This window comes from Hippocampus comes, unplaced genomic scaffold (assembly GCF_001891065.2).
Source record: "Hippocampus comes isolate QL1 unplaced genomic scaffold, H_comes_QL1_v1.1 scaffold51, whole genome shotgun sequence".
Classification (NCBI taxonomy): domain Eukaryota; kingdom Metazoa; phylum Chordata; class Actinopteri; order Syngnathiformes; family Syngnathidae; genus Hippocampus; species Hippocampus comes.
In genome coordinates this window covers 3,379,329-3,393,322 of record NW_017805497.1, presented here as the reverse complement: position 1 = coordinate 3,393,322, position 13,994 = coordinate 3,379,329, and the positions used below count along the sequence as shown (strand labels likewise).

General features: G+C 40.9%; 2 protein-coding genes across 2 annotated transcripts in view; one reads left to right on the top strand and one right to left on the bottom strand.

The window, feature by feature from the left end:
* The window catches only part of ctnna2 (catenin (cadherin-associated protein), alpha 2), a 217,003-nt gene that overhangs the window by 111,164 nt on the left and 91,845 nt on the right, over nucleotides 1-13,994 (top strand). The gene's annotated exons all lie outside the window — the stretch shown is intronic.
* Nucleotides 7,911-11,777, bottom strand: lrrtm1 (leucine rich repeat transmembrane neuronal 1). The gene has a single exon (XM_019876739.1). The coding sequence runs from the start codon at nucleotides 10,483-10,485 to the stop codon at nucleotides 8,908-8,910; it is 1,578 nt and encodes a 525-aa protein (XP_019732298.1). The 5' UTR covers nucleotides 10,486-11,777; the 3' UTR covers nucleotides 7,911-8,907.

The following is a 13,994-nucleotide window of genomic DNA, read 5'->3' as shown; positions in this document are numbered from 1 at the left end:
ACTGAGAAGAACAAGACTGCAGTTTGTTATCCATCACAATTAAAAAAAGAAGCAAACAAAACAAAATCTAATCGTCTTCAACTACGCCACAATTGAAAATCAGATAGATAGATAGATAGATAGATAGATAGATAGATAGATAGATAGATACTCTGATGGCTTATTTTATTTTTCTTTTGCTATTTATTTTGATCCATCCCAAATGTGTTTACTTTTCATCAGCATCCAACGATTCTGAGAGCGCCTTCAAAGTATGCAAACGTTTATTTTTGTCACACTCCAGGAGTATGTATTTGATGCCGGCATCACAGCAAGTGCCGAGCCAATTTTGTTTTTATCACGATGCAATGCACAGAGGTGAACACATACCCCTTTATATTAGCCGACCTGGGTTTTATTGGCAAACATAGTTCGGCCAAAGATTTAATTCAACACAATGGTAATAAACTTGCACTTCAAAGAGATGTGTTTAAAATTAAATCATTCAATAAGGGAGGAATATGTTAGTAGCCCAATTAATGGGTGTTTCTAAACGTATCTGCCCAAATCAGTTTGGGGCCTAGTCTCCTCTCTGATGTGGCTCTTCAACACCCAATTCTTGCTCCAAACTCTGATTTCTCATGGGTTCCTGCTCTTTTGATCCATTGCAAATTTTTAAGATGTCACCCTCTGAATCCCAAAACCAAATTACATGCACTGGATTAAAGGAGAAATCCATAAGATCCAATTTTGATGAGTGTATTGTTTTCTGCTGTTGGTTAGTTTAGATTAGAGGAAAGGGCTCTTGTACTTAGCAGTCATCTTATTGTGAAATAAAATATATCCAGTAATCTAGTTTGACATGCACATTTTTACTGTCACATTTTCTATTGTGGTGCCCTTTTTCAGTATGCCTCTTGTAGAACTTTTCCAAAGGTGTATTCTACTTTTTGCCTATCCAGAGACATTTTACCTTTAGAAATGAGAGGATGAGCGGGTTCCCGGAATTTCCACAACCTATTCAGTATTCCACCGATGTTTGATCTTGACCTTACTGTTGCATGTCCTTGGTGCATGCAGACCGCAGCCAATGCTTTTTTTTTTTTGAGAGGGAGGGGTTAGGGGGGATTGCATGCTCCAGAACATTTTAATGTACCTTGTCATTCTTAGCACACTATCAGTAAGCCCCACAGCGGGGGCTCCGCACAACCATTTCTATTATGAGATTGATTGAATTACTGCTGCTGAAGTTGACACTTAATGGATTATGATGGGTCAGAATGAGGCAGATCTGTGTAGACACTTTAATCCTCTTTCTTTTTACATGCCTGGAAAATATTCATTTTGTTCTGTGTTGCTAATCGACTTGTGTAGTTTAACCTATTGAAATGAAGGTCTAATAAACAAGACGTGATGTTTCAACATAAAGAGCACATCCACTTGATTGATTCCAAACAGTCAATAACATACTCGTGAGTGACCTGAAGTTCTCAATGTGGCTCCAACAGCTTTCGCATGTTGTTGCATGCTGATAGACATAACATAAGACATGGCCGTATAACATCAAATTGAATCGGAATGACACTGAATTGAATTGTTACATTTAAAATCATTACATACTTGAATCATATCGTACCCCATCTAATCAGGAAAAAAAAAAAAATATATATATATATATATATATATATATATACACACACACACACACACACACACACACACACACACACACACACACACCAGAATATAAATTGCCCGACAAAATGGTTTTGTAGACTTCATAAATCATTCCGCTGCTAGCATCATGAGTTACATCCTCAAGAAAGACAAGTGAGCGCATGACAGAACCAGCCATGAAAGCCCAAGCCATGGCAATACCCACATCAAGCTTTACCAATGAGCACATCCTTGTTACAACATTCCCAAATTGTTTTTTTTTCCCTTTCAAAATTCCACGCACAACACCCCATAATGACGTTGTGATTTTTTTTTTTGCAATGTGTGTGTGTGTGTGTGTGTGTGTGTGTGTGTGTGTGTTTGCAATAAGATATTGTTTTCTTGGGTTTTGTGTAGAATTGTGCTGTGCATACTTTTGCAAATATCTGTGTCTATTAGTCTCACTGAGCTACCATCGCCCAACCCACAAACCTTTACCTTTGCTTCCATGAGACCCAGCCACCTGCAAGTCATACAACCATTGTTAGGAAGAGCCTTACCTGAATTGTGCTTGCTGTTTCAAAACAGCTGTATGATGTTTATCTGTTTTCATTTCCTTCAAGATGGTTTTCTTACAGTTTCTGTCACTGTATGGTTCCCTGCATGTGTGATTATACCCTCGCTCTACTGCAGGAGGAGGTTAGATGGTTGAGATACTGTATTGTATTTATGTGCACACAATATGTGTACAGTATGGATGAACTCATTTCCTCTGCACTTCAACCTGTCGGGTTTGCTTTGGTTCCACTATTATTTTCAGTGCGGCGCCTGTTCTCATATTTGCGTGTATCGGATGATTTTTTTTTTTCATTCAATGACATGTTTTGGTAGATGATAAATGTTTTGTTTGATTCCATCAATGCATCAACGGTAGAATACACATACTGTATTAATAGTAAGCATTTTCTCTCATTTCTCTCTCTCTCTTTCTCTCTCTCTCTCTCTCTTTACATTCATTCTGGATCACTGTCTCATCAATGACAGGTAAGTGCATCTTTTGCATCTATTTTATTTTCATGTTACTCAATTGCTACATAAACACCCCAGTGTGAATCTTGACCAAAAAAGCACTGATTCTGCACGTATTGCACCCAGGATGCATTTCAGTGTAGTGGGTTTTTTTTTTTGTTTTTGTTTTTTAAAGTAAACACAGTTTCCGTGCAATTGACACTCGGAGAATGGAGCAGTCCCGTTTATGCAGCCAATCTCATTTGCTGCTCGAGATGCCAATCTGCTCTCTCAGACTGGGAGGAGAGAGGCAGCAGGGAGTGGGGAGAAAAGCATTTATTCACCCTGACACTGATCAGATAAACAGGAAATGATAAATGCTGTCTCTTTTTATTTCCTTTAACCTGTGTTAACTTTTTGCTCAAAACGGAGGCCCTACAGTTTTGCTCTGCTGCATTTGAAATATGTAATCAAAGCATCTCTGCGATTCGGTTTGTATGAGGCGATGTGGTTGCAAATAGGGCTGCATGATGCAGTTGTCATGGTGATTCATTTAGCAAAATGGTGATTCAGAAGGGCTGATAGCTGCCTTGTGGGCAAAGCCTTTTGAGAGTATTTTTATTATGTGTTAAAGTGTTGTAAAATGAGGACTTATGCATTTATAATACGTTGACTATTGAATGTTCATTTGAAAATGATGCCTATATAGCTTTTAAAAAGGTTGTGCATTTGCCCACCATGGCAATTACCCTGCCTTGTCGATTCTTGCTGACTACATTTTATCAAGGAAATAGAAAAGTAAATAGTGATGATTTCTTGTCAGCCTGACGCAACACAAAAGTAGGACATTTCATATAAACATTTAAATACTTTCATATAAACATTTAAATACATATAAATCTTCTCCCAATACAAGATGATGATAGTATTCCCTTCAATTCCTATAATGGCAACACAAGAAAGACACAAGAAAGTGGTAATTCTTGGGTGTGGGGCTTTTGTTTATTTTTACATTTTGACAAAAGTTCCAGATCCAAGTTAATTAATCATGAATGAGCATGCGCTCAAATGTGCTAGAAATCACCATGATTCTTGGTAAGCTCAGGGATATAAATATTTTCCAAAATGTGGAAAAATAACGCAAGTTGTGAATTAACACCTCTTTAAAAAAAAAAAAAACCTTGAAAATCTGGCCAACATATTAATAATTTGGGGCATATAAACAACAACAACAAAAAAACACTCATGGCTTAAATTAGCAGCGGGGCAACTATAAATACAACTTATCAAAACAAGTTAGATTTGTATGACTGGATAATAACAAGTGGAAAAAAAATCCTCAGTTCAGTCCTGGGTAAAGCTTTTTAGTTCAGCCTCGGTAATACTCTGAATATTAGGAACTGACCCACATGTGCTATTAGACTGGTTAAATGGAGTCCCAGATGTAGCCCCAGCTGTTGCCACGTATTATCTGACTGACTGACCCTGGCGTTTTATTTTAAGTCTGTGGCAAAGCATTAGCAAAAATGGACGTAGACTTAGTAAATCGAAAACAAAACACCTTACACCGTATATAATAATGACCACGATGATGATGATAATTATAACAATAACAATGACCATTAATTTGCAGTGCTATTAGCTTCGTCTTAGTCAGTGTAATGAGTATTCAGGTTCCAAGCTTGCCCCCACAGCCACAGGTCTACCTACTGTGCCATATGTTGGTTAGAAATATGATTCCTCTGCCATTATTATTTATTCAGTGGAACCCATATTGCATGTAAATGAGGTGGTCGCTATAGACTGCCCGCAGAATTAGCCAAAGTAATGAATGTCATTTGAAGTGCCCTCTTGGACCTGTGTCCGTTTTGATAAATTGACTATCCTGACAGTTTGCTCCTTGGATACGAGGGGGGGTGTCTTGTTGTATGAGAAATGCAGTACGCACAGATGTGGATACTACTGAAAATAACACGATCCCATCAATGTTTGAAATGTAGTTTTCCTGTGGTTATTTCTCTGAATGAATCCATAGCATGCAAACAAATGGCTCTCCTTGACTTTTCATGTCGTAATATCATGGTGAAAAAGAAGGTGACATTCAGCAGGGATTGTGCAACGACAGAACTGGTCCGACAAGGGTTTTAGATTCGAAGACAGTGCCATTCATTATTAGTGTGGCGATCCTGATTATAACCCACCTGTTATAAAAGAAGCAGTGCAAAGCCGCCCACGCATTGCCATTCGTCATCACCATCTCCTTGCAGCCTGCTGCAGTACATGCCACCCGTGATTTAGCTCTGCATCTAGTTATGAGGGGGTGTTAAATGTTTATTATGCAGCACAGCCCTCGCCCCCAATGACACGGCAGAATGTTGCTCAATCAATACCTCTCACAGGAAGCTAGGTTAATTTGTTTTTTCAAGGATTTGGTTTTTGTGTCAAGGTGCTTGCTGCAAGCCATTTTTTTGAAAGGTCTGTCTGTGGAGTGATGTTTTGTCTTAAGCGCACATGCTATAACACAAAGACGTTGTCATTCCAGCTCGTTAAATACTCACGACTGGTCGGAGGATCTAGCTGTCAAAATATGAGGTGCAAGTCTGTGTTTAGCGGCTGGTTGAAGTGCTGGCTGGACCAACAACTCCGGCAGCTACTCGGTATTTCAAGCCCCATTGCGGATATTTTTCTGAGCAGTTTAAAATGTCATTCAATTAAAATTATTGTGGGGGTGCGTTATGTTGAAAGATTTGATACTTATGGTCCTATGGTGACTCTTATTTTGCTCTTTTTAGACCTGCAGACCAAATACTGTAATTCTGAGACCACGTTGTTTTATGCTGCCGTGCTTCATTTTCAGCACAACTCATGGGCAAATTTATATGCTTAGACAGACTTAACTGCACCTATTTCAGCTTGTAACTATTTGTATTGTTTACGGTCCTTGAAATGTAATGATTGACCTTTTTACCTGATGTTCACATTCAACAGAATGTTCCTCTTTGTGCGCTTCACCACGTTTCATGTTTGGATTGCTGTGACCTTTACTCTTTGTATCAGTGGTTGCATACCATTGTAAATGGCCAACATTATTGACCTACATCACACTATGTCTTGATCTATTTTGCATCCGAGTGCATATTGCGTGTGCACGTGCTCGGTTGTGCACACGAAGAGCTAAAAATGGGCATGTATTGTATGTCATGCAGCTGGCAAGCAGCTGGGCTCATAACACCGAATGGTGAAAAAGAAGCAGAATGTGTCATGTCAGACAGTCAAATCAGAACACCATGTTATGGCGGGGCGACAGCTGCTGGTCTGGAAGGACTTGGACTTTGGAACCAAACGGTTACAGTATGAGTCCCTTTGTGGCAAATTGCAACTAGGTGTTGGCGTGATAGATACCCTTAAGCAAGTCACCAACCCTTTCCTGAAACGAAGTCCCGCATTCACTTGCCCCGAGTGTCAATAGAACGCAACATTGTGGGGTTTAAAAAGTCACACATTACAAGAGAGTCAATTGTTTTACAATCCTCCAGTATCTTGACTACATTATATTCATCATGTTGGGTATTGCATTTAAAATCCGACTCTATTGATGTTCATTGAGTATCATTAATCTAGTTTGCCAATAGGTATTCCCCCTCTGGGAAAGTTCACCCCAGGCTTGGGTCAGGCAGAGATATGATCTGTCGGTTAAATGCGTTGTTGTGTCCCCCCCGCCCCCCACCCCTTTATTTGCAGTTACTATTGTCTGAGAGAAAGAGTGCGAGACAGGGCAAAAGGGAAGGAGAAAGTAAAGGTGAACAGGAATGGAGAGAAGTTAAAAGTGGTTGAATGTCAGCCCTTTGCACTCCAAGCTTTTAAAATATTCAGTTCTTCTCAATAACCTTCCATTCTTGTCGCATATTTAAGAAAAAAAAAGTGAACAGAAATCAATGGTGGTGCCAGCATTGGCGTGAATGCCAGACACCATCCAATATTTAAATGAATGAAACTTCACAATGTTAAGCTTCATCTGTTGCATGTCGAACAGAGTGTGACATACCTTGAAGGACAGCTAAGGACAAAATTACTTGACAGAAATGATAATGAGAGAATAATTTGAATCTAGTTCTTCATCCTTGTACCCCATTCTGCATGCAGCGCTTTGCATTTGCAGGGTATCAGCTTATGATTAACAGCCGTGTTGAGTCTTCAAATGGATCAAATAAGAACAGGATCATAAATCTCACATGGCAACTAATAACCATTATTCCCCCGCCTCCCTCCCCCAATGCATGTTCACTGATGAAATACGTCAAAGTTGAATAGTTCACCCCCTCAACATTAGTAGGGATTGATGTTGGTTGAAAACCTGGAATGGTTTGTGAAGTATTAGATATGGCGATTCAAAATATGTATACAAAGCAAATGGACATCGTGTTTGAAAGTAGACTTCCTTTTAGTTGCAAATCATTGTCTGGATCTTGAAATATTTGTAATTTCACCATTTTACTGAAGGACAAGCTTAACAGCCACCCTTCAAATAATGAATATAAAAGTGTTTTGTGAAACCCGGCAAAATATTCCAAACGTTTCAAGCATGTGGAGTCGATAGTTGTTTTTATCCCCATTGGCCCTGTTTATCCAAAACGTCACCTTTTTTTGTCTTGAGTGAATTCTGAGAAACTCTTTGTCTGTTGGTTGGTTTGTTTTATTCCTGCTGAATAACACTTTGTAAACATAATTTTAATTTATATAAAATAACACAAAATGATGCTGCATTTTTTTTTCCTCCACAAAATTCATTGCAAAGTCATTATGATTCTGCTGCCGTGGGAGCTGAGAGTCAGAATCTAGTGTACAATCGGCAAAAGGCATCAACACTCTGAATATATGCACACTAGAGAGCAGTCTGTTCCCTCTTTCTGCAGCCATTGCGATCCTCCATCTCCGTTGCCACCTCCTCCCACAAAATACAGCAGCTCGTGTCAAAAGACAGAGGAAACACAACATCTGTACACGACACCAAAAAAAAAAGTAGATATATACCTATATATGTGTATACACATGAAAATGTGTACAACAAACATTTTATATAACATGAAAACACAGATTCTTTTATGTTCAAGTCCCCCTGGTGGATTACTCTATTTTAGTGATTCAAATATGCATTTTGATTCTAAATAAGTCTGCGTTAGATGTTAGTTGCCCTCTCTCTGCTTGATTCAGTGACACCACCGGTAAAAGCCCCCCAAAAAATAAGAAGCAATGAGTGACAGATTTATATGTTTGACATTCTGCTTGTTTTACTTTGATGGTACACAGATAATATCACATGAATGTGTTCCAGCTGATCAAAATGTAATCACCTGATCAAGTTATTTTAAAGCAAAAGACAGTCAAACGCCACTGCTCGTGAACCAACACAGTGAATCATAAAGCAACACACATGTGACTTAAAAATAGATTGAGTCAAATGTAGATCATAGACATTACATTTCAGATGAAAATATCTCTCTGCCCTTTTCATATCTAGTTGGTGAGCTAGTTTTGCATTTTTTTTTTTTTTTGGTCAAAGGATTGCAGAGGTATGACTCGCCAAGCGCAGTTGTCATCCATCCTTTCTCCTAAGCGTCTCACATACAAATGATTTCACTGTGAATAGCAAGTCATTTATTTGAACTTTTTTTTTTTGCATTTACAAAAGAAATATCTTGTTCAGTTTTATCCACAGTTGCACTTCTTTTAACATTTTTACACAGTTGTCTCTTTACATTTTTAATCCAACTTAAATATGTTTTTTTATGTGTTAAATCCTTGTCAAATATTGTTTGCCATCATACAAATGTTTTTATTTCATACGTGTGTGTGTGTGTGTGTGTGTGTGTGTGTGTGTGTGTGTGTGTGTGTGTGTGTGTGTGTGTGTCCACAGCTGAACTGCATGTCCTGTAGTAGAAAGACACATTAAAGCTAAAATATCCATCAGTCATGGGAAAAAACAAAAAAGTGTGCACAGCTTCTAATGTATTCCTCTCAGTGTTGCTATAATATGGACAGTTCCCAAAGTCACAAGCCCATTTTGCCTTGTAACCTCAAATCAGTAAAGAAACAGCAGGAAATCCACAGCAAAATGATGGGCTGCATGAAGCAAACTCATTCCATATCACAGTGAGAAGCTGCGTAAAATGTGGCCAAAATATACATCGAATCCTTCTGTTCCAATGTGTCCCAAAAAAACATAGCCGATCATCAATGAGGGTGGCAACGTATGGTCAGCCCGGGTCACACCTCACATTCCCGAGAAGGCTGCTGTTGGCAAGTACAGGAGCCGTATTCGTTTATGATGACCAGAGCTCCTTCAATATGGTTGGGCTTATAGTCAACATAGTACTCCGGTGTTGAAATTGTAGCCATCTGCTGCATGTTTTGCTTCTGCTTCTGTTTACGACGCTGACTGCTGAAGCACTGCCTCAGTTGCCTTATTCCGGCTGGAAAGCACTTCCACGACACGTACAACATGAGCACAATGATGAGGAAGGAAAAGATGAGTGCCATCGTGCCAGTCACAACCTTGTGGATCTGCATGGTACTCTCCAGGTCGTCATGTCCCACTGTGACGGTGAAAGAACTGGTGACCACTTCACCGTCCTCACCATCATAAGGGTTGGGTGTAAATGGGCCAAGGAACACGGAGCCTCCTTGGACCAGGTCCCTTGTGGAGGCATACAGCCCCGCTGAGGTAACTTCCAGTGGGGGATCTTCGCAGAGCTGAAACGCATAGACAGCATCCAAGACATCCTCACCTTGTGCCGTGTCTGGGCTTGAACACAGCAGTGAATTGTCACGTTGGCCTCGAAAGGCACTCAGCCACGAGGCCAAGGCACAAACATTGCGGCTGCACTCCCAGTCGTTCCCTCCCAGGGTAATGCTGCTCAGGGAGGACCACGAGTCCAAGATGCGCTGATCCACGGAAGTCAGCCGATTGGAGTCGAGCATCAATACCTTGAGGTTGGGTGCGCTCTCAAAAACATGTGGCTCAATGTATTCGATTTCATTAGCAGATAAATCAATCTTATCCAAGAAATGCCATGTCCATTCCAGGGTGTTGACAACAATAGTTGCGCGGTTATTGTGCATATATAGCGTACGCAAAGAGATCAGGCGAGGGAAATGGGCGAGGTTGACTTTCACCAGCTCGTTGTGCTCAAGATGCAACTCTGTCAACTTGAAAAGTCCAGCGAAGGAGTTCCGTGCCAGACTCTGCAGTTGGTTGTATCCCAAGTCGAGAAACTGCATGCTCCGGCAGTCTTGAAAAATTCGCACTGGCACAAACTTGAGAGCGTTGTAGCGCAAATGCAGATTGGTGAGCTTTCTAAGGCCATGAAACAAGTCGGGCTCGAGGGCCTGCAGCCTGTTGTACGAGACGTCCAAGATGCGCAAGTTTGGGAGGGGCCTAAAGGTACCATTTGGCAGACTCTCAATTCGGTTGCTGCTCAGGTCTAATTCCTTGACTCGTCTTAGCTTGTCAAATGCCGCCTCCTCCACAATGTCAATGTTGTTGTGGTCAAGGTAGAGCCAGGTGAGCTGTGACAGGCCAGCCAGTTGGCCTTCACGCAGCTCAGTCAAGTTGTTCTCTCTCATGGACAAGCCCATGGCGCTGCTCAGATTTTGGGGAATGTCTGTGAGGTTCAAGCCCTCGCAGTACAGCAGCTTGCTGTCGCAGCGGCACAGCCTCGGACAAACCCCCTCCACCATGGGTACCAGTCTTAAAAAAATCCCCAATGAACACAGGATCAACCCAGGGGGCTTCTTCACCGGCCACTTTAAATACAGTCCAATTAAAAGGAAATCCATCAGCATAAATATCCAGGGATTTGACCAAGCAAATGTCCATTCACTCTGGATATTGTTTGTCCACCTATCACATCATATGTCGCGCATCATATTTGACTTTTTTTTTTTTCGTTTGCTTCCCTCCCCCGCCCCCGCCCTCTTGTATGTATTTTAGCTTAACACAGGATTTGTTTTTTTTTCACTTAGTCCGCTAAGAAAATCCTTGTCCGAAATGCAAAAGATAAAGTCTCTTCGTTTATGGTATAGATCAAACGGTGGGTGGAGAGGAGAGATGAAAAAAAGAAATGTCCTCATGGATTGATCTTATCTGAAAAGATTCCTACTCACCCCTATCCAAGAGCTGACAATCTCCATTCAGCGTCTCGCTTTGTGCCCCGACACTAATTATGTGTGGATCTAAAAAGGACCCCACTGTGATACAAATTCACCATCACCCCCTCCCCGCTCTCCTTTCAGTGGACACCAGATCCTTGGCAGGCTTACAATGTCTTAGTTCTCCTCAAGTGAAAGAGACAGAAAGAGAAGGAATCCAAGTGGGGAGATGGTAGAAAGCGCAAGTTCCCCAGTCTGCGTGCCTCAGCTCAGTCTCCTCAGCTTCTCCGCAGTCCTCTGCTGCAATGATCATGAGGAGAAGAGTACATTGTTTGAAATAGCTTTTTTTTTTCTTTTCTCCTCCCCGACTTGCTTAAGTTTCAGCAGGTCTGCAAGGATATTTATTGTCGCCCATCTCTGGAAGCAATCGTTAACTTGTGCGGTTTAAATCCGTCCCAGCGGTTAATCATGCTTTCAGTGGTCGATGCTGGTGAGAAAAATAAATAATCAAATCAAATAAAGAGGTGAAATCAGTTCACGGTATTCTTATGTGACAATATTCCATGTCAGTTGTTCATCTTGATTCAAAAAGAAAAAAAAAAAAAAAAGAAAAATCGCATCAGCGCCTCTTGCATCCTTCGCGGCACGCAGGTTTCACTCTCTCTCTTGTTCTCCGAGTGATTTTTCAGCCGACTGGAAGAGGGTGCTGAAGGTTAGTGCTGGTAGGCAAGCAGGGGCGGTAAATATGGAAGGCAAAGGAGCGCGCAATCCCTCGCAGCAGACCGGCACACTGACAGTGCATGCAGAAACACAGACTGTTCACTGAGTGTCGTAAGCCACTCACAATTCGGAGGGCTCTCTCTCTCTCTCTCTCTCTCTCTCTCTCTCTCTCTCTCTCTCTCTCTCTCTCTCTGCTTTGATTGCTCACTCACTTGGTCATGCTATTCCCCTCCTCCTCTTCCTCCACCTCTCCCTTCTTAACTCCTTACATTCTCTTGCTGCATTTTTTTTTCTCTGCCCAAGAAATTTACATATTCCAAATGGGCTGCGTTTAAACCAAGCACTAAGTAATGAATCTCTCTCTCTCTCTCTCTCTCTCTCTCTCTCTCTCTCTCTCTCTCTCTCTCTCTCTCTCTCTCTCTTTCTCTCTCTCTCTTCCCCCCTAACCCCCATCGGGCCAATTAATGTCTGCCTTCTTTGACCTCATCGTGAGAGAACAGCTGTATGAGTTCACAGTTGTTCACTAATATTCATACAGTGAATGGAATCTAAACCTTTTTTTGTTGTTGTTTTGCGCATCCAGTGGCAAACAATTTCTTTGTGTAATTGAATGTATAAGATGAATAGGAATCTAGCCCCCCACCCCTCAAAAAACATGCATGTGATGGTTAGCATAATCCATCTCCGAATAACTTCATAATGTCTAGATACTTTTTCTCTGGACATCTTTGATTGGAAACACTCGTTGGCTTGTTGTGATTCATTGATAAAACAGGCGATGATCTATTGCAAGCATTTCCATTGCTGATGACAGTATGCGTTTTGCACATGACCTATTGTGCTCACTGAGTTCATTATACTTGGAGATGCCATGACATGTCAGACTTAAGTCATTTATCAGAGTCATAATTTCAAATAAATGTGACTCACCAAAGTTTTTTGTCTTGTCTGTCTTTCTATCTATACACAAAAAAATTCATCAAGTATATTTTACTTTAAAAAGACAACAAGAAAAAACTGCATGTATGATTAGAAGCCCATTATTGAAATAATTTATTGAATCAGTTCGACTGTGTGAGCCCAACAAAACAATGTGGATGATGACTAATTGCCCCATCCATTTCAGAGATAATGTCGATGGGCTGCTGGGAAAGGATTGTGGTGGAGATATTTATACAAGTGTGACTGTCAGTGATGTTGGAAGATATGATTCTGTATACACAAGGGACCACAACCTCAAGCAGATTGAGGTTTCTATCGATGGACAAAGGGCTGACTTGAGTTGGATTATTCACTGTAGTGAATTGACTGTAACTGTGGATGAGAGTACAATAGATCCATCTGTTCATTTTCTGTAGCACTTGTCAGGGTTAAACTGAAGCCTATCCCAGGCAGGATTTGAAACCCTGACTTCAGAACTTCGCGGCTGATGTACGGCTAGATCACAGTGTTGTGTTGTGCTCAACCAACTAGTATTACAGTGGTTAAGATTGCAGGTATGGCAATATAATTTGTTCTAAAGAGAGGATTTGACAGGAGGAAGATTCCCAAGGTACACTGATGTTTTTGTGATGATTTGTGATGCACATTTTGCCTCTGCACGCATCATCAATGTTCCAGAACAGAGAAGTCTTGTAGATCCATCTTCATAGTTTAGAGACATTGATAGTGGGTCCACGTGCACCTGCCTAAAGACATATTGGGACAATAAGCTGAACAATGAGACATTTTTACCATGAAAGAATGACTAGTTTGTACCGCAATGCATTTGAGGTGATATTTATATACACTGCATTATTAAAAAAAGCCGAGACAAATTTTCAGCAGAAAGTTCACAGAGAGTTCACCCAGCTAAATACTCACTGGCCCCTCTCCCTTGAATGTGTGCATGAACAGTGAGTCACACTGAGATTTGATGGCCGTCCGAATTGCTTCGAGCTTCAGTATGTCCAAAGCAAGGTGAGCCCCTGGAGACAAAAGAGCAGACAGTGATTTAGCCATGTCACAGCAAAGAGGAGTTACACTCTCAGTGTCAAACATCCTTTTTTAAACTAAAACAAGAGTGGGCTTCTACACCTGCCAGTATTTCTATCCAAGTTGTTGTGTGCAAGGATTTTTCTGAGAATAGTACGTGCCTGTAAGTAATACTATACAACTTTAGATACAGTAGTATCAAACATACCGTGAGTTATTCGTAACCCAGCTTGACTTACATTTTGTTCAATTGCAATTGAGGAAGAATGTGTTTCAGGTGACACCATCATTACAGCCCATCGCAAACACCCGAAAAAGGCTATCAAAAAGCAAAATGCACACGGTGCCCACTTTGATGTAGTTTATGAGGTATAGTGACGTCATGGTAAGATACTGCTGACATATCCGATGACACAGGATGACATTTCAGTTTTTGAAGTGTGTGTAACATATCAGGGGTCCCACTCTATTCAGTAGACTTCAAAGCTTGGTTTTCTTTTTGTGTCATT

Bases quoted from the DNA above. Each gene is read 5' to 3' on its own strand.
- lrrtm1 (XM_019876739.1), bottom strand. From the start codon at position 10,485: ATGCTGATGGATTTCCTTTTAATTGGACTGTATTTAAAGTGGCCGGTG.